Source organism: Aulonocara stuartgranti (assembly GCF_965226115.1).
Source record: "Aulonocara stuartgranti genome assembly, chromosome: 11".
Lineage (NCBI taxonomy): Eukaryota > Metazoa > Chordata > Actinopteri > Cichliformes > Cichlidae > Aulonocara > Aulonocara stuartgranti.
In genome coordinates this window covers 1,117,501-1,136,540 of record NC_138947.1, presented here as the reverse complement: position 1 = coordinate 1,136,540, position 19,040 = coordinate 1,117,501, and the positions used below count along the sequence as shown (strand labels likewise).

The following is a 19,040-nucleotide window of genomic DNA, read 5'->3' as shown; positions in this document are numbered from 1 at the left end:
ACCACTGATGTGGTGCACCAGGAGCAGGAAGTGATGCAATAATGCAGCGAGCGTGCCACCCTATCTGTCCACAAAACCTACCATGCCTCTCAGTGTGAACATACAGGAGTGTGGAGTCGATATCGTAATATCTGGTTTGGATGAAGATGGGACTTCATAAATCAGTAAGCACTGTTACAGCAACGGCGCCCTGAGATTATCGGAGTGTTTGCCTTGGATGAAAAAACATTTGGCTCTTGATGCTACAGTCAGGGTGTCCCCGTTTCCTTTTTAGACCTTACAGTGTGATGACTTCTGGAGGGTTCCACGGTTTCATCATCTCCCTTTTAAACTCTTTGCTCTCACTTGAGCCAATACATCTGGGACCTTCTCAGCACATGATGTGAGGGCCTTTTTCCCAGCCTGTTTGGCCTTCAAGCACAAAGTCGTTCCAGCTCATTGTGCACTTAGTCTCCCTGTGCGGCTCCAGTTACGTTTACAGTGTGTAGCCAGAAGTTAGTGTACAACAGGAAGAAACAGCTGTGGTGCCTGAAGCCTTCTCTCATGGCTGTCAGTTATAAAGCACATACAAGACAGATGGACCGAAGAGGGAAAGTTTAATAAAACATCATTTTCTTTAAGCTGCTTGTCGTCTTCCTTCAGTCGTTGAGGAATTCTGTTTGTCATGAACGAGCGAAGCGGTCGGTAACGGTAGCTGCTGTCTCCTCTCAGGCTGACGACACAGGAAACTCCATCTTCACGGTGCTGAGGAGGCCACAGGAGCCGGCTGCTGACCTGAGGAGGGTCAAGAGCTGTGCCGTCTGTTACGGTAACGACTGATGCTCATACCTCATCTGCACTGCACACTTTTTTAGTTCGAGTTAGATGAGCTGTGTGGGATCAAAGTGAATATGAGGAAGCTTGACTTTACAGTCCTCTTAAAAATGTAAATCGCCACATCTCACTGCTCTCAGGACGTGCGGCTACTTTTATTGATGCCATTATCGGCTCTGCAGCAGGTGACTGTGATAGTAGGTAGGGGTGGGACTTTATTTATACCGATATGTGACAGAAGGAAGGGGGCCGACACTCCGAGGCAGCAAGTGTAGCTTCAGGCCGAGTGCACAGACAGAAACACAGGGATGAGACCGCAGAGCTGAGTGCAGAGTTTTTAAAGCTGGCCTGGTTTTATTTTCAGCCATTTTTCCACGATGGAGAACAAAACGATTCAACTTGTCCAGGCCTTAAACGTGATGCGTGTTCTCCCCTGCGAGTCTCACAGCCCTGAATGTGCACTTGAAGCCATTTTTGATTCTAACTTGTTGGATCTGCTGCTCACCGCCAACAAGCTGCTGCAGTTTTACGACTTTCCCTGCTGATTAAAACCTCCCTGAGTCATTAAGCAATAACAAATGAAAGGTTTTTATACGACTGCAGTTAAAAACAAAACTTCCAGAACTTTTTCTGTGATTTCACACATTTCTTTCTTTGTTCATCGTGTAGAAAAACAGTTAAATATTTAACTTCTGTACACTGACAGAGACTTTGGTTGATACATAACTTTATGCCTTTAGGTGTCTAATCCTTCCCTGGATGAAAAACACTTACACAATATCAGACTTTTTTGTTTCAGTTTTGGTAATACGTGAGAAAAATCACTTTTTACAATGAAGTTAACGTTAAATACACGAGCAGCGTATGTGGATGAATAAAGGTGTTTTCAGTGGCTGCTGCTGTCTCTGCAGACCCCTGCAGGCGTGCAGAGGAGTGCGCCTTCATCCAGGAACCAGTGCTGCCTCAGCAGGCGGATGTGGACCTGGTCATGGTGCTGGACAGCTCCAGGGAGATCCAGGCCGATGAATACGCCGGTGCCCGGCAGCTGCTGAGCTCTGTGGTGGAGCAGCTGGCCGTGAGTCCACAGCCCCGCCGAGCCGGCCGCCAGGCCCGAGTAGCTCTGGTCCAACAGAGCACCAAGGTGGAGTTCGGCCTGCAGACCTACCAGAACGCTGGAGACATGAAGACGTACATGATGCAGAACATGCAGCAGCAGGGCGGCTCTTTGGCGCTGGGACAGATGCTGGACTACACCCTGAGGGAGGTGCTGCTGAAGGCCGGCCAGCCGCGCAGCAAGAGGGCCGTCCTGACTGTGGTGGGCACCAAGACGGCCTACAGAGACCAGGCCAAGCTGCGCTACATCTCCCAGAAGGCCAAGTGTGAGGGGGTGGCGCTGTTTGTGGTGACGGTGGGTGATCGTTACAACCGGACGGAGGTGGAGGAGCTGGCCAGCGTGCCGATACAGCAGCACCTGATCAGACTCGACAGGCTGAAGGCCGACGAGCAGGGCTACGCCCAGCGCTTCATCAGGGTCTTCCTCTCCGCCCTCAACAGTAAGAGCACGCTCAGATCTCCCTGTCGTCTGTAACCAGACACACACTGACGGGCTGTTCGGGTTTATTTCAGAGGGACTCAACACTTATCCTCCACTCCCATTTAAACTGACCTGCAGCCAGCTGTCAGAGCCAGGCGACACTCTGGACACGAACAGGTAACACTTTCCACAGACTCACACAGACTCACACTAAGCCACAGCTTCCACAGACTCACACAGACTCACACAGAGCCACAGCTTCCACAGACTCACACAGACTCACACAGACTCACACAGACTCACACTGACTCACACTGAGCCACAGCTTCCACAGACTCACACTGACTCACACAGACTCACACAGACTCACACTGACTCACACTGACTCACACTGAGCCACAGCTTCCACAGACTCACACAGACTCACACAGACTCACACAGACTCACACTGAGCCACAGCTTCCACAGACTCACACAGACTCACACAGACTCACACAGACTCACACTGAGCCACACTGAGCCACAGCTTCCACAGACTCACACAGACTCACACAGACTCACACAGACTCACACTGAGCCACAGCTTCCACAGACTCACACAGACTCACACTGACTCACACAGACTCACACTGACTCACACAGCTTTGTCATCAACAACACATCTGTGTAGCTCACACAAACACACCTTAAAGCAGATAACCCATAAGCTGGAGACAATGTCATCTCTTACTGTTTGGCACTAATTAACTGGAATAAGTTTCTCTTTATTGCTTCATGAACTTCTTCACAAATAAATTGAAGTAAATAAGAACAACCCCAGGTTTCTCTTCAGCTCTGTAGCCAGGCTGACAAACAGTCAGAGCTCTGTTGAGCCAACCATCCCTTTAACCTTAACTAGTAATGACTTCATGAACTTCTTCACAAATAACATTTTTATCATTAGAGAAAAAATTACCAGTAATCATCCCACAGATGTAATATTATCTACAGCTACTCTTAGTACCATTGATGTTAAGTTAGACTCTTTTTCTCTAATTGATCTTTCTGAGTTAACTTCAATAATTACTTCCTCCAAACCATCAACGTGTCTTTTAGACCCCATTCCTACAAAACTGCTCAAAGAAGTCCTGCCATTAATTAATGCTTCGATCTTAAATATGATCAACCTATCTCTAATAATCAGCTATGTACCACAGGCCTTCAAGCTGGCTGTAGTTAAACCTTTACTCAAAAAGCATCTCTAGACCCAGCAGTCTTAGCTAATTATAGGCCAATCTCCAACCTTCCTTTATATCAAACATCCTTGAAAGAGTAGTTGTCAAACAGCTAACAGATCATCTGCAGAGGTTTATCTGAAGAGTTTCAGTCAGGTTTCAGAGCTCATCACAGCACAGAAACAGCTTTAGTGAAGGTTACAAATGATCTTCTTATGGCCTCTGACAGTGGACTCATCTCTGTGCTTGTCCTGCTAGACCTCAGTGCAGCGTTCGATACTGTCGACCATAATATCCTATTAGAGCGATTAGAACATGCTGTAGGTATTACAGGTACTGCGCTGCAGTGGTTTGTATCATATCTATCTAATAGACTCCAGTTTGTTTTTTATGGCCCCGCCCCTCCCTGAGCCTGGTTCTGCTGGAGGTTTCTTCCTGTTAAAAGGGAGTTTTTCCTTCCCACCGTTGCCAAGTTCTTGTTCATATGAGGTCGTCTGATTGTTGGGTTTCTCTGTAGTATTTCTATGCCTTGAAATATAAAGCACATAAATGTTAGTAAACAGCAGTTTCGGAGCAGCAATAATTAAACGTGTTATTCAGAAAGCTATTGTGATGGCTCAGCGAGTGCCGCTGCTCTGTGTCCAGTCAGGGCTCAGCAGACTGGGAGCTGGAGATTTCCGATCAGCCGAGAAACTGGTTCCAGGAGCAGACGGGAATCTTGGCAAGAAACCTGAGCGTCATCAACACTCTGAGCAAAAGAAAGAGGTCGTTTTCAGGAGCTGACCTCACAGGTAGAGCACTCACACACACACATAAACACACACACACTCACTAATTAGTGCTCAGTAACATTCAAAAACATTTTGGAAAGAAAAGCATCTGCACTTTCAGTTTCTTGAAGACGTTTCACCCGAGAAGCTTCTTCAGTTCTCAGAGCGACTGGTGGAGCGTCCCAGATTTTTAAGCCCTGTGGGAGTGTCCCTACGAGGGTCGTGGACCTCCTATTGATCCTCTGCCTGGGTGTGAAAATGGGTGGGGGTCACAATCAACCAAGATGTTGGGTGAACCCACACGTGTAAAGAAAGCTCTTAAAACATGCGGTTATCCTAATTGGGCTTTCATCAAATCAGCAAAGAGGCTGATTCCCTGAGGTCAGAAGGCCCAGGATGTGATTGGGTGTTAAGGCGTCGGGAATGAAATCACATGATAGGGTGGAGTTAGGTTTCACCCAAACCCTTGGCTGATTGTGACCTGCACCTGTTTTCATACCTCGGCTCGTGTGATTAGGTACAGGATCATTAGGGGGTCCGTCGTCCCCTCTTGGGCCGGGGCTTAAACCAGTTGCTGTAAGAACTGAAGAAGCATAAACGTCTTCAAGCAACTTAAAGAAGTCCAGACGCTTTTCTTTCCAAGCTCCTCAGACTACGATGAGCTGGATGACTGAGAACCTTTACAGACATGTTTCTAATTAGTTAAAAACAAACAGATTTTAACCACGAAGGGTTCACATTCAGTCGTCAGTGAGTCCACATCATTAACAAGCACACACTCGGATCACTGGCCTGTTTATGGCCGTCTGTGTTGCTGTTTATTTCTCCCCTGTGGGTGTAACTCAGCCTGTGGTGTTGTAAAGTGCTCTAATGAAACCTGCTTCACTGAAGCTCTGCAGCTTTAGCTCGCACTCCCTGCTGACTGTTTGGTCTCTGACAGATGTGGACGTGGAGCCGACGAAGCAGCTGGACAGCTTTGTGTCCACAGGTGAGCATCCACCTGCTCTCAGTCACACTGTCCTTTCTCTTCCTCGCTACGATGACGGGAAGAACGCTGAGTTTGAGGAACGCAGATGATCTCAGTGACATCGCACCTGCAGTCTGCAATCATCAAATAGGGAGACATTGACCAAAACATGAGCCACAAACATTCAGCCTACTTCAGTTTAACCAGCCGAGAACTGAGGGAAAGTCTTTTAGTGGGGTAGCTCAAACCGGTCAAAAGATACAGACTAAAATAAATTCCCCTTCAGAGGACATAAACGAGTGTGCTGGGTGTCAGGAGGTTACAGTGTTATTAGTAAGAAGCACAGCTGCACTTTGCAGCTCGATACATAAACTGTGCCCAGTGTCCTGCTAGCCTACCGTGTGAGGACAACGACTGATATTTCCCAGCCTTCAGAGCAGACGGCAGATATCCGAGCTCAGACTTCCTGTTCAGTTCACTCTTCATTGTTTATGCATTTAATAATAGTCTGCAAAAATCAAATCAAACACCCTGGCAAAGAAGGCCCAGAGCTGCTGCTCTACCCTCCTCAGTGGAGAGCGTGATCCTCCTGCCAGGTGTTTGTACTCAGGGGCCACGACTGAGAGCAGGAAGGCTGCACTGAGGGTCATTAGCACCCCCCAAAAAATCACTGGCTGCCCTCTGACACACCTGGAGGCCATCGCCAGATCCTCCTGTCTCAAGTAAACCAGGGCCATCACAGGTGACCCCGCCCCCCACCTGTTTGACCCACTGCTCTCTGGTCTGCGCCTCAGGTCAGTCAGCTGCCACACCTCCAGACTCACTAACAGCTTCTTCCCCGACCCCTGCCCACCAATCTGAGGCATGGTCTGAGTGACCCTCATCACTCAGGACGCTCACACACTCACATTCCTCTAGAGCAGGGGTCGCAACCTGCGGCTCTTTAGTCCTTATACTGCGGCTCCACGTGGTTTGGAAAAAAATGACAAGTAACTGAAGTGTATTTTAATTGTCTTGGTTCTTTTTTAACTTGTAGTTCGCAATTGGAAGATTATCGTGATCTTGAAATACAAAAATAAAATTATATGTTAGTATTCTTCATCGCTCAAAATAACCGTACCCGCCGAAGCGCCGTGGATTTATCGAGGCTTTCAACCCCAGGCAGGCCAAGCATGGATCTTTGGATCCACAAACGTAAGTGAGCAGCTCCTCCATGAACTATGGTAACAACAAGCTGGGTCCAAACTGCTCTTTGGGTGTTAAAGGTTGCTGACCCCGATCTGTCTGCTATGTATTCCTGAAGCCCTTTACTATTGATATATTTTCTTCCTCCGTTGCAGAGCGCCCATAATTTTGCACATGTACAATGACAATAAAGGGCTCTTCTATTCTTCTGTTCTGTTTTATTGAGTTTGTTTTTCTGTGAGCTGATTTTGCCTCCTCGCTCCTGTCACCTCTTGCAGGCATCTGCTTCCTCGGCAAGGATGCTGGCGACTGTGTGAATTACACGGTCAGGTGGTTCTTCGACCACAAACGCAGCGTCTGCTCCCGTTTCTGGTACAGCGGCTGCGGAGGCAACGAAAACCGCTTTGCGACGCAGGCAGAATGCGAGAGAGTTTGTCTGTCAAAGCACAGATGAGGCGCCGGGCCACCGATCTGCACTGAGAGCTGACACAGCAGCAGAGCGACCTCAGAGCAGCTTCGTCCACAGTGGGTTTTGTTCTGGGCAGTTAAAGTGTAAAGACTTAAACACACACAAGGAGCCGCCTTGTCCTCCACCCATGTATGATTAGTTTAGTTCACTCCTCTGAAACTACTTTACTGAAATGGAATAATCTTTTTTATGTCACAGGGTGCTATTTTTAAAGGTATTTTCATTTTTAAATACTTTAAATGCTTCCAAGAAAAGACATCACGAGAATGTGTTGAAAAATGATTTTATGCCTAAAACCTTTATGAATTATGTTTAACAGATGCCAAAGGAAGCAGGACTGTGATGCAAATTTCTACCAGGCGTTGGTGCAGTGCCTTTGCAGCTGCAGCCGGGCAAACAAAATCTGTGAGAAAATTTAGAAACATCAAAAACTAAAGTTAAAACAACGCCAGCTCAAGAAACGCTGCCCCCTGCTGTTGAAAATATTAAAACCTGCCTTTAAAATCCAAATATTTCCAAAGCTCGCAGGCGCCTTGAAGCAGCTCCTCTGAAACAGCTGCATGTATTTTGTACTGTTTGTTTCTGAATAAAAGTTTGTGTTTAGATAAAAGTCCGACATGTGTCCGTGTCTGTGTGCCTCTTCAGGATTTCAGTGAAAACAACCCAAACCTGACATTAAAACAGATAAACGCAGCACAACAAAGTTTAAAACATTATCCACCTGATATGTTAAAGCTCATATGAAATATTCAGTGATCCTGTCACGCGAGGTTCAACCTCTGCGTTCAGGTCAAAGACGGTACTGCTGTGCTGTGTTCCTGCCTCAAGGTGGCGCTGCAATGCCTAAGAAGCAGTCAGCAGGCCCAGGCTCCCTCACTCAGTAAAAATGAGTTATTGGTAAGCGCTCAGCAGCGACGCTGCCCACTCTGCAGCACAGGGACGCCACACGTCTCTGCATCGAGTGATCGTTGCAGCGTGCGGCAGTGGAAGCTGCGCTGCTCTGAGCTCCATCGCTTCCTGTTAAAAACAGTCTTTTCATACAACAGTTTTTGAACTTAACGGGTTTTCCTTTGGATAATTTACTGTACAACGAGTTACATAACAGTGACAGGATGATAGAGTCGTTTACTGGGATGCACCATCGTGAAGGCTGGAGTTATCCTCCAGACTGGTATCTGATGTTTTTGTGATCACACGCTCAAAGACTTTATCACAGGTCATTTTTTATTGTGAAGAAAGATGGAAACACAAACATCCCCATCAGCCTGAAGTCTCATGGTTTATTTATTTGATCATTTTAAGACTTGGAGCTCAGTAAACTGGTGTCTATTAGACAAGTTGTGGTTTTAATCGTCTTTGCTGTCTTTAAACATTACATTTCACTTCCAAATGTGAGCACAGAAGTAATAACAGTAACTCACCTGAAAGGAGTTTCCCCCCTCTGTTGGTAAAAAGCAGGTTTAATACCATGATACATAACACAGGACGATGCTGCTCTGCCTCGTGGGATTCTTCAGCAATCCTGAAACACTGACTACACTACTCGGGCCCACAGAGCAAAAGTAATGATTTTATTCCACCTTATTTTATTTCTATAATACAAAGAAAGATTAGTGTGATTATTCATTTGTGTTAAGTCTTTTTGTTTTATTGGATTCCAGCCTTTGTAAAAGAAAATCATGCGTCTTTGGGTTTGAAGGCTGTCACATGACCTTCAGCGCCGGCGGTGTCACCGCTCCAGGACGGTCCACCAGCAGCGCTACGAGCCAAAGGGAGCATCATCAGGAAGCAGGCATGTCCCTCACTTTGCACAGACTGTAAAGATGAAATGTGATGTTATTCATTAGTCTGTGAATTCCAGTTTTGCCCCATTAAAAATGCACAGAAAGATATTTAACCAGCGTGAAAAACTCCAGGCAGACGTTGTCTTACAACAGACACATAACTGTGCAGGCAGCACAGAGCGGACCCAAACGCAGACTCATGCACTGAAACATGAACTCAAAATACAGCTTTACTGCTCAGAATGGAAAAGGGAATACAAAACGATACTGGGAACACTGGGAAACGCACACAACCATGAGGGAGACGCTGACATGAGAGACGGATAACGAGGAACAAACACGGAAACACGAGACCTTCACAATAAAACAGGAAACAGAGGAACATGAGACAGAGGGCAAAGACACGAGGGGAAATCTAATAAACTGAATAAACCTTGGACCTAAAACACAAATAGTAACACAACATGACAAAGGACACAAGGAACTCCAAACACTGGGTGATATGACCGAGACCATGACCCACAGGCCTGTCACAGGTTTCCTAACGTGTTCTCAGCCTGTATGTATGTAGTGAGCTACAAAGGGGTTAGCAATAGACATAAAAATATTGATTTGAAAGTACTCACAGTCATAGATCAAGAGATTAGATTCATAATTATTAAATGATCTATACTTGACAACAAGCTGTGTATCGTAAGTGAATATGGCCCAAATGTTGACGACGCCTCATTCTTCCACTGCACTCTCTGAACACCTAAATTACTCACTCGACCTCATCTTCGGACTAAATAGAGAGAAAGGCTCAACACAGCAGGAAGTCAGCGCAGTCCACAAATATAATCAAACTGTAGATGAGCGATGCTGGCTTTGCGACTTTGGCGCTCCCTTCACCCCAACAGTAAGGAATATTCTTTCTTTGTCACGGTTAGCGCTGGCCAACCGTGGGGATGTGGGAGTGAAGACCCAGATGCAGGACTCTTAATGATGACGAGTGCGTTTATTTACAGCGATGTAAACAGTTCATTGGCTCTCGTGCCACGTCTTCTTCCCAACTGCCTCGTGCTCTCTGCTCCCGTGTCTCTACACACATTTTAAAGAGTTAACTGGAAATTTTTATTTGCAACTTTACACAAAACTCCTCAACAGCCTGTGTCCGAACAAATGAGCAAACATCGTCCAGCGTCTGTCTCCTGAGGGGCACCAGGCAGGGATGCCCACTCTCCCCTTCACTGTTTGCAGTGTTTGTCGAAACACTAGCAGCAGCAATTAGACAGAATACAGTGATTAAGGGCATAAAATGTAAACATAAAATCAGTCTATGTGCAGACGATGTGTTGCTTTCTCTCCAAAACTCACAACAGATGCTTCAGTGTGACCAGAAAATCCTTTTGATTCACAAGTCAAACATGTAAATCCACCTCTAATGAGGAAGATGACGGGAGGAGCCGGAGGAGGTGCCACCTTTCCTCCTCCACCCCCCCGCCATCGCCCCTCTCCTCCTCTAAAAGCAGCCCTGAGCTGCAGCTCTGGATCAGCTGTGTTTGGTTGCAGAGGTGCTGATGCTGCTGCAGCAGAGCTGTAAGTGGGTTCACGTCTTTTTCTCTTTAATCTTGCAGTCAAAGAAAATATGCAGATTTTTCTGAGTCAATTTGGGAAGTTTGGAATTTCCTGTTGTGTCAGAGAGGAAATGATTGCATGCGCAGTTTACCGTCTGTCTCCTCCTGAAATATCACCTGATGATGTCTGATCACAGGTCAGTTTTGTGTGATTCCAGCTGTGATGTTGTGAAAGCAGCTGCTTGTCTGCTGAGACTTTTAGTGGAGCTCAACCTACAGACTGAGCTGCAGCAGCTCACGGTGTGTCAGAGCAGACGGGCATTAACGCTTCAGCCCAAAAAGACGAGCGTGGTTCTTACCTTGGCACGCCTGTGCAGCCGCCTCTTCAGATTGGGATTCATTGAGAATGTGCTGCCTGATGAATGTTGCATGGACTGACACTGCCTTATGCCCCTCATGCTGTTTCAACTGTTATCTCAGATCTTTGTGCTTTAATCAAAGATCTTTTTTATTTTTGTTAATTTTGAAAATAAAAATATTTCAGTAATGAAATAAATTATATAATAATAATTATTATAAAATTATATAATATTTCAGGGTTAAAGTTGAAATACTGTTTACTCTTTAATCCTGAAATAGTACTGTGAGATCTCAGATTTTGTCTTTCTTTCTTCAAATTAACAATACAGTGCACTAAGGGTTTTGTTCTCTTTGTGTCATTTGTTGTTCTGGCCTCTAGTTTAAGTCACTGTCTTCTGTTTCATGGGTTATATTCCTTCTGTCTATCCTTCAGTGTCACGTTTGAGTGTTTGTGATTTGTGTCTTATTTCCTGTTTTATTTTGATAGTCCCAGTCCTATGTCAGTGTATTCAGTTTTACCTGCCCCTGTCTCGTTAGTCCTAATCTCTCCCAGCTGTGTCTCCCTCCTGTTTCCCATTCCCTGATTACTCCCTGTGTATATAAGCCCTCTGTTTGCCTTTGCTCTCTTTTGTGTCGTACTTTCTCCATGCCGTGTGTTTGTCGTGTTCCAGTGTTTCTACTTTTTGTTTTTGAGTTATTTTTATGAGGGTTTTTCAGCATTAAGGCAGCGTTTTGAGTTCCAGTCCTGTCTGTGTGAGTCCTGTACAGTTAGTGATGGGCAGATGAAGCCCCATGAAGCACTGAAGCTTTTCATCCAATTGGTTCACCCCAACGCGAAGCTTCATGAAGCTTCATTTGCTCTAGCAGGACACCTACTGGACGTAAAAATAATAGCTGGCATGAATTTGAAGAGTGTGGCATTTTGCACACAGCCTGTAAATGTCAACAACAAAAGGAGTGTGTAAAACATGTATATTGTAGTGATGGCAGTATACTGTGTATATTTATAGTGGCAGTATGGGAAATGATTATTTGGAAATGCTTGAAATGGAAATGATCATTTACTGTGAGGTGAGGTGTGGTTGGGGTGTGGACAGTAGTTGTGCTTTTGTAACGTTGAGGTATGGACAGCTACACACTGAGGCTTTGAGCCTCAGTCCTGCCTGTTCACATTTTATTCTGTAAAAACTAAATTTTCACTGCTTTTACGTCCTTTTTAGTGGGGAGAACATAGCTGGGATTTAATGATTTAACAAGTCTTTTGAATCCTTTGTCCTCCACAATGCTAAATGGCTGTGAGTCCTCAATCACCATGCTGACCAGGTCTTCATCTATTTGAGATTGTTCTCTGAGGAAAGACAATAAAGACAAAGCACAAATATAAATATCACACACGTAACTTATTACAGTTGTATAATATTGTTATATCATTTAGTAACATTACTGCATGCTATATTATCATTGCATTTGATGGCTCACCTGGTCTTGCTCCACAATCGGTGTTCCTCTTATTCTCATGCAAAGCTCTGTAGTGCCTAAGCATGGATGAGGTGTTGTTGTTATATCCCAGCTCCCTGGCACATAGAAAACACTTCACCTTGTACAAAAGTAACGACAGCTTAACATAGGTTTTATTGCACCATCAGTATCATGACAATACATCTTCTGTAGAAATTTACATACCTTGTTGGGAGGAATAAGATCAAAATGTTCCCACACAGGGGAGGACATCCTCCTCTTCTTAGCTGGCTCCATTCTCTCCTGACTTTCTCTCCTCACTCTCATAAACCTCCAAACGGTCTCCAAACTCTCTCTAACCGCAACTCTCCATCAAACACCCACATTTTGAATGAAGTCTGAGGGTTTATATCGCTGTCATAGCTCGCGGCAAAGTTCGAACCACTTCATGAACCAGTCACGTGGTACAGCCGGGCAGCGAGGCTGCGGACGTCATCATTTTCAGCTCCTCCCATAAATGAAGCAAGCCTCGATACGCGCTTCGCGGAAACGCCCCCTCCATTACTCGACACACGCTCCGAAGCCTCGATACAGAACGTCCCATCACTATGTACAGTATCTCAGCTGTTCCTAGGACTGCACTCTTCTTCTCAGAGATCTCCGATGTTGTTCCTGGGATCTGCTGGAGCCACTTGCCTAGTTTGGGGGTCACCGTACCAAGTGCTTTGATTACCACTGTGACCACTGTTACCTTCACCCTCCACATCCTCTCCAGCTCTTGATATTATTAGAGCTTCCCTTTAAGTCTAGCTTTGTCCAGCCACTGGTAGGATTTCTGGATATTAGCCATCTCCTCTACCTGCCGGTGGTACATACCGTGCAGGGGCCTGTACTTCCATGATGGTTCCTCGTCTCCCTCCTCTTTCTTGGGTTTCTGCTGCCTGAGGTATTAAGTTGGAACAATTCAATTTTATTTATATAGCGCCAAATCACAACAAAAGTCACCTCAAGGCGCTTCATAGATACAGAGAAAAACCCAACAATCATATGACCCCTATGAGCAGCACTTTGGCGACAGTGGGAAGGAAAAACTGCCTTTTAACAGGAAGAAACCTCCAGCAGAACCAGGCTCAGGGAGGGGCGGGGCCATCTGCTGTGATTGGTTGGGGTGAGAGAAGGAAGACAGGATAAAGACATGCTGTGGAAGAGAGACAGAGATTATTAACAGATATGATTCAGTGCAGAGAGGTCTGTGAACACATAGTGAGTGAAGAAGAAACACCCAGTGCATCATGGGAATCCCCGGCAGCCTACGTCTATTGCAGCATAACTAAGGGAGGATTCAGGGTCACCTGGTCCAGCCCTAACTATATGCTTTAGCAAAAAGGAAAGTTTGAAGCCTAATCTTGAAAGTAGAGATAGTGTCTGTCTCCTGAATCCAAACTGGAAGCTGGTTCCACAGAAGAGGGGCCTGAAAACTGAAGGCTCTGCCTCCCATTCTACTTTTAAATACTCTAGGAACAACAAGTAGGCCTGCAGAGCGAGAGCGAAGTGCTCTAATAGGGTGATATGGTACTACAAGGTCATTAAGATCAGATGGGGCCTGATTATTTAAGACCTTGTATGTGAGCAGCAGGATTTAGAATTCTGGACTTAACAGGAAGCCAAAACAGGAGAAATCTGCTCTCTCTTTCTAGTCCCTGTCAGGACTCTTGCTGCAGCATTTTGGATTAACTGAAGGCTTTTCAGGGAGTTTTTAGGACTTCCTGATAATAATGAATTACAGTCGTCCAGCCTGGAAGTAATAAATGCATGAACTAGTTTTTCAGCGTCACTCTGAGACAGGATATTTCTAACTTTAGAGATGTTGCACAAATGGAAGAAAGCAGTCTTACATATTTGTTTAATATGTGTGTTGAAGGACATGTCCTGGTCAAACATGACTCCAAGGTTCCTCACAGTGTTACTGGAGGCCAAGGTAATGCCATCCAGAGTAAGAATCTGCTTAGATACCATATTTCTAAGCTTTTCAGGGCCGAGTACAACAACCTCAGTTTGATCTGAATTAAGAAGCAGAAAGTTAGCGGCCATCCAGGTCTTTATGTCTTTAAGACATTCCTGCAGTTTAACTCATTGGTGTGTGTTATCTGGCTTCATGGACAGATAGAGCTGGGTGTCATCTGCATAGCAGTGTAAATGTATGCTATGTCTTCTAATGATGCTGCCTAAGGGAAGCATGTATAATGTAAACAGAATTGGTCCTAGCACTGAACCCTGTGGAACTCCATAATTAACCTCAGTGTGTGAAGAGGACTCTCCATTTACATGCACAAACTGGAGTCTATTAGATAGATATGATACAAACCACTGCAGTGCAGTACCTGTAATACCTACAGCATGTTCTAATCGCTCTAATAGGATATTATGGTCGACAGTATCGAACGCTGCACTGAGGTCTAGCAGGACAAGCACAGAGATGAGTCCACTGTCAGAGGCCATAAGAAGATCATTTGTAACCTTCACTAAAGCTGTTTCTGTGCTGTGCTGAGCTCTGAAACCTGACTGAAACTCTTCAAATAAACCTCTGCAGAAAATCTGTTAGCTGTTTGACAACTACTCTTTCAAGGATGTTTGATATGATATGATATTGATATATCTACCACAGCATCGCAGGCAATACAACTTTATTTATAGCACATTTAAACATCAAAGTGCTTCACAACAAGGTTAGAATATAAGATATAGGAGTCCAAAAAACCCTAAAAAGTACAGATAAAATAAGCAATAAAACTTCAGAATATAATTTAAAAGAGAATTACTGAGTATAAATATAAGGTGGGGGTATTTATACAGTGGAGCATCAGTAGAAGATAAATACTATAGGATAAAATATAGGGGATGTGCACTAACTAGCTGAAAACACTCGGTCAAACAGCCAAGTTTTTAACAGCGTGTTAAATGAATAGATGGAATTAGAGGCGCGAATAGCAGCAGGAAGATTGTTCCAGAAGCTCGGGGCTGCCAGGACAAAAGCACGGTCACCTCTTAGCCGGGATCTAGGCTGCACTACGAGTCTCCCAGGGGTATAGGAGAGCTCTGGACTACTGCAGGACTTTGCTGGTAGATGACGCAGGCGAGCAGTTTGAGTCTAATGTCCAAAGTACCAAACAAAGAAAAGAGTAAACAAAAATCACAAAATAAGAAACTGAAAGGGCAGCTTTACTCTTACTTAAATGTAATTGGGAATAAACACTAAAACTAGAAACCGCTGAAGGGGACAGTGAGGGTGATCAGGCAGACAGCTGTGCACACAGCTGGCACAAATCAGGAGTAATGAGCAGGAACTCGATATTAAACAAACACGACTGATTTCACGAGGAGACAAAAGGACGAAACACAGAAAGTAAAATAACTAAATGGAAAGATAACATACACGTGACCAGACTAGATACAAGGAAACTTAAATGTCTTTAATGTCAGTAAAAATGTAAAATCTGCTCTTTCTTCTGTCAGAAGGCCGACAGCAGCTCCACAAACAGCTGGAAGCTCAAGAACCGAACACGACTCTGGATTTGTTTGTCTGACGGGGCACCCCGGGTGTCGACGGCACCAGACCAGCACCCAAAGGAGACCCCGGCAGCCCAGGGACACTGGTAAGACACATCCATACTCTGCATGTAAAACATGGAAGTAGTGACCATGACATCACCCACTGGCTGGTGGAGTAGTCCTTTGAAGCCACGACTTTATGGTCGAGTTTTAGGGGATCAGAGGTAACTGCACGAGAAGGTGTCTGCTGGTAAGGAGACTCGTTTTAGGAGCATCGGGTGGACATTAGACGAACTGCAGCTTTTGGGGGTCTCAGTTATTTATAGTGTTAAATGTTGGGGCTGAACTGTAAGGTTCATTTTTCTACATCCATCTGGATCAGTGATGGATGCTGGAGATGATTCTGGTGAGCTCATCAGACTTACGACATCTCGTTCATGCTGTTACATGAAGGCTGATTTGCAGTTACAAAGCACTTGGCCTCTTGTATAAACAGATTTGTTTAAGAGTTTCCTGATGTTTTTCATTTAGTTACATAACTGGTCTTGAGTATGTGAAGTATTGCGGTCTGACAGGGTTTTTATTCATGGGCCTTTTTGTTTGTTCTCAGTGTTTTTGGCAGCTTTCACAGAGTATTTGTAAAGCTCGTTGTACCAGTGTAGCATCAAACCTGTGTCATTAATCACTGATTGCTGGACCCTTTTGCTACTCCACATTCAGCTCGTGCACTGGGGGAGTGAACATTTAAGACATTCCCGGGCAAGCGGATCTATATAATCTCTCTCATTGGTTCTGGGTCTGCCGCCGGTGTTCCTCTCAGTTGAGCATTGTAACAGGGCGGCCCTTAGCGGCTGGAAACACAGTAAGATGGACCAAGGCAAGTGTAGTGGAACAATAAGTATTTATTTGCCTTACAGCTCCTTACAAACAATTCACTTGTCGAGCTTCTTCACAGCACATCAACCCTCTAATGACAGCCTTAAATATGTTCAGCTGTCACAGACTAAACCATTATTCCACTTTCAGGTAAATTCTTAAATCCCAACCTTCCACCACAGTATACATTATACCAGTTTGAATAAATACATAAATACATTTCACAAACCTTGGATTACCCCAGAAATTAAAGCCGTCCTCAAGCAGAAGAGGAGGGCCTTCAAATTTGGAGACAAGGAGGAGCTGGAAAGGGTGCAGAGAGAGCTGAGGGGACTGATAAGGAAAGGGAAGGACAGCTACAGGCAGAAGATGGACAACCAGCTTCGAGAGAACAACGTTGGTGAGGTCTGGAGGGGCCTCAGAGCCATCTCGAGGTGGGCAAACGAACTGAATCATTACTTCAACAGGTTTGATTCATCATGAGGCGGTCTCCAACCCTCACCCACCCCCACTGCTGCTGCTCCACCTCTGACACCTCCTCTACTCACCCTGCTCACTCCTCCCCACCCCCAACAACAGCAAGACTGTAAATAATGAACAGGCTGTCAACTTTAATTCAAATGCTCATTTTAAGTGCAGACTAAAACATATTGATCACATAATCCCAGCACACAATCCTGTCAATTAAAAGCACTAACAATTAAAGTTTTTTGGGTTTTGTCCCTGGATGTCTCTGCAGGACTGTAGAGACATCAGGCAGTCATTGGATTTTCATCCAAGTTTAAAAACTTATATTTATATTAATATAAATATATTATTTAATTATATTGAATTGTGTTTTTTTTCCAATTGCTTTTAAAGCTTTTGAAAATTGGAGGCTGTGCATGAAAATGTCTGACATCCCTGAACAGTTAATAAAACCTTTGATAAACCGAAGCTGAAAGTCTTCAGTCACATTTTAATCTGTTGCCTTAATCGCACAGATACAACTTTAAAGATTTTATAAGACCTTTTTTGTGACGCACAGGGTCGCTCTGGTTTACAACGCTGTTAATAAATACATTTGATTCATGTTTTTCTTTCTTGTGCAGGGTCGTAATGGAAGAAGAGCTCCCGGTGGTGAGAAGGTCTGTTACTGTGCACAGATATCTGACTCACCTGGTGAGAGAGGAACCCGAGAACCTCCCAGGTGCTGCTGGGCCACAGGTGAGTCCTATCGTGACGGTATGCTCATGTAACACTAACAAAGCGCTAATGAATGAATGCATATCAGGTATTAAGCTAAATATCGGGCTATTATTAATCAGAAGATGTAAGAACGGCTACTGGAGTTGATTGTCAATAATTAATAAATACAACACAAAAGCTTTTGCAGGTATCATGTATTTCAACAAAACAAAGAAAAAGCCAGTTGGGGTGCACAAACACAACTAAATAATCCTGTAGCTTATATTAAGCAATATAGGTTCTCAAATCAAAAAATGTTCCCCATAAATAACACACATCTGTATCAAAACGAGTCCGGCTCGCCATCCTTTTTAAACCCAAAAGGGTCACCTGGCCTGTATTAAATAAACAGGGTCAACAAGAAATCACAAAAATAATATTAAAATGTTAATGCCAGGTAAGCTAAATACAAGTTATTCTTGTTCCTGTGTACACAACTTATAAATAAAAAAACAACATATTTAACCAATTAGGTCGTTCCAGCTCATTGTGCACTTAGTCTCCCTGTGCGGCTCCAGTTATGTTTACAGTGTGTAGCCAGAAGTTAGTGTACAACAGGAAGAAACAGCTGTGGTGCCTGAAGCCTTCTCTCATGGCTGTCAGTTATAAAGCACATACAAGACCGAAGAGGGAAAGTTTAATAAAACATCATTTTCTTTAAGCTGCTTGTCGTCTTCCTTCAGTCGTTGAGGAATTCTGTTTGTCATGAACGAGCGAAGCGGTCGGTAACGGTAGCTGCTGTCTCCTCTCAGGCTGACCACACAGGAAACTCCATCTTCACGGTGCTGAGGAGGCCACAGGAGCCGGCTGCTGACCTGAGGAGGGTCAAGAGCTGTGCCGTCTGTTACGGTAACGACTGATGCTCATACCATGAGTAGTAAACACCACGATGCTTGTGCATCATGGTGTTTGGATGGTGCTAACTTTCACATCTTTAGTTTCACTGTTGTGTAATTTATTTGTAATAAAGCTGGCTGGTCATGGTGCTGGACAGCTCAGGGAGATCCAGGCCGATGAACATGTCGGTGCCCTGCAGCTGCTAAGCTCACACAGCTTTGCCATCAAAGACCGAGATGATCAGAAACTGGTCTGTAAAAGTAGATGACCGAGTTCAACGTGGAGTCAGTGATTTACTGAGCAGCATTTCAGCCAAATATCTGGTGTATGGATACATCATCCTCTCATTAATCTGTCTTCAGAGGGAAGATACTGCTGGAATTCTTTGCTTCAGATAAGAGCGAACGTCCTGGAAGTGTTCGTTTGTTGGTTTAGGCAGGC

At 44.7% G+C, this 19,040-nt stretch overlaps 3 protein-coding genes across 4 annotated transcripts in view; 2 read left to right on the top strand and 1 right to left on the bottom strand.

Moving 5' to 3' along the window:
- Positions 1 to 7,565, top strand: part of LOC309716947 (collagen alpha-6(VI) chain-like) — a 46,199-nt gene extending 38,634 nt beyond the window's left edge. Inside the window, exons 35-40 of the mRNA XM_082551086.1 lie at positions 712 to 808; positions 1,725 to 2,366; positions 2,440 to 2,524; positions 4,207 to 4,352; positions 5,272 to 5,319; positions 6,762 to 7,565. Coding sequence (XP_082407212.1) covers positions 712 to 808; positions 1,725 to 2,366; positions 2,440 to 2,524; positions 4,207 to 4,352; positions 5,272 to 5,319; positions 6,762 to 6,937 — 1,194 coding nt within the window. The 3' untranslated portion in view covers positions 6,938 to 7,565. The remainder of the gene's footprint in view (positions 1 to 711; positions 809 to 1,724; positions 2,367 to 2,439; positions 2,525 to 4,206; positions 4,353 to 5,271; positions 5,320 to 6,761) is intronic.
- Positions 1 to 10,725, bottom strand: part of rpp25l (ribonuclease P/MRP 25 subunit-like) — a 57,469-nt gene extending 46,744 nt beyond the window's left edge. Inside the window, exon 1 of the mRNA XM_082551088.1 lies at positions 10,652 to 10,725. Coding sequence (XP_082407214.1) covers positions 10,652 to 10,723 — 72 coding nt within the window. The 5' untranslated portion in view covers positions 10,724 to 10,725. The remainder of the gene's footprint in view (positions 1 to 10,651) is intronic.
- Positions 10,263 to 19,040, top strand: part of LOC309716945 (collagen alpha-6(VI) chain-like) — an 83,776-nt gene continuing 74,998 nt past the window's right edge. Inside the window, exon 1 of one of the 2 annotated variants that reach the window (XM_082551080.1) lies at positions 10,263 to 10,314. The gene's annotated coding sequence lies outside the window, so the exon portion shown is untranslated. Of the gene's footprint in view, positions 10,315 to 17,715; positions 17,742 to 19,040 lie in introns of those variants that run through there. The other variant, XM_082551083.1, reaches the window with a different exon arrangement.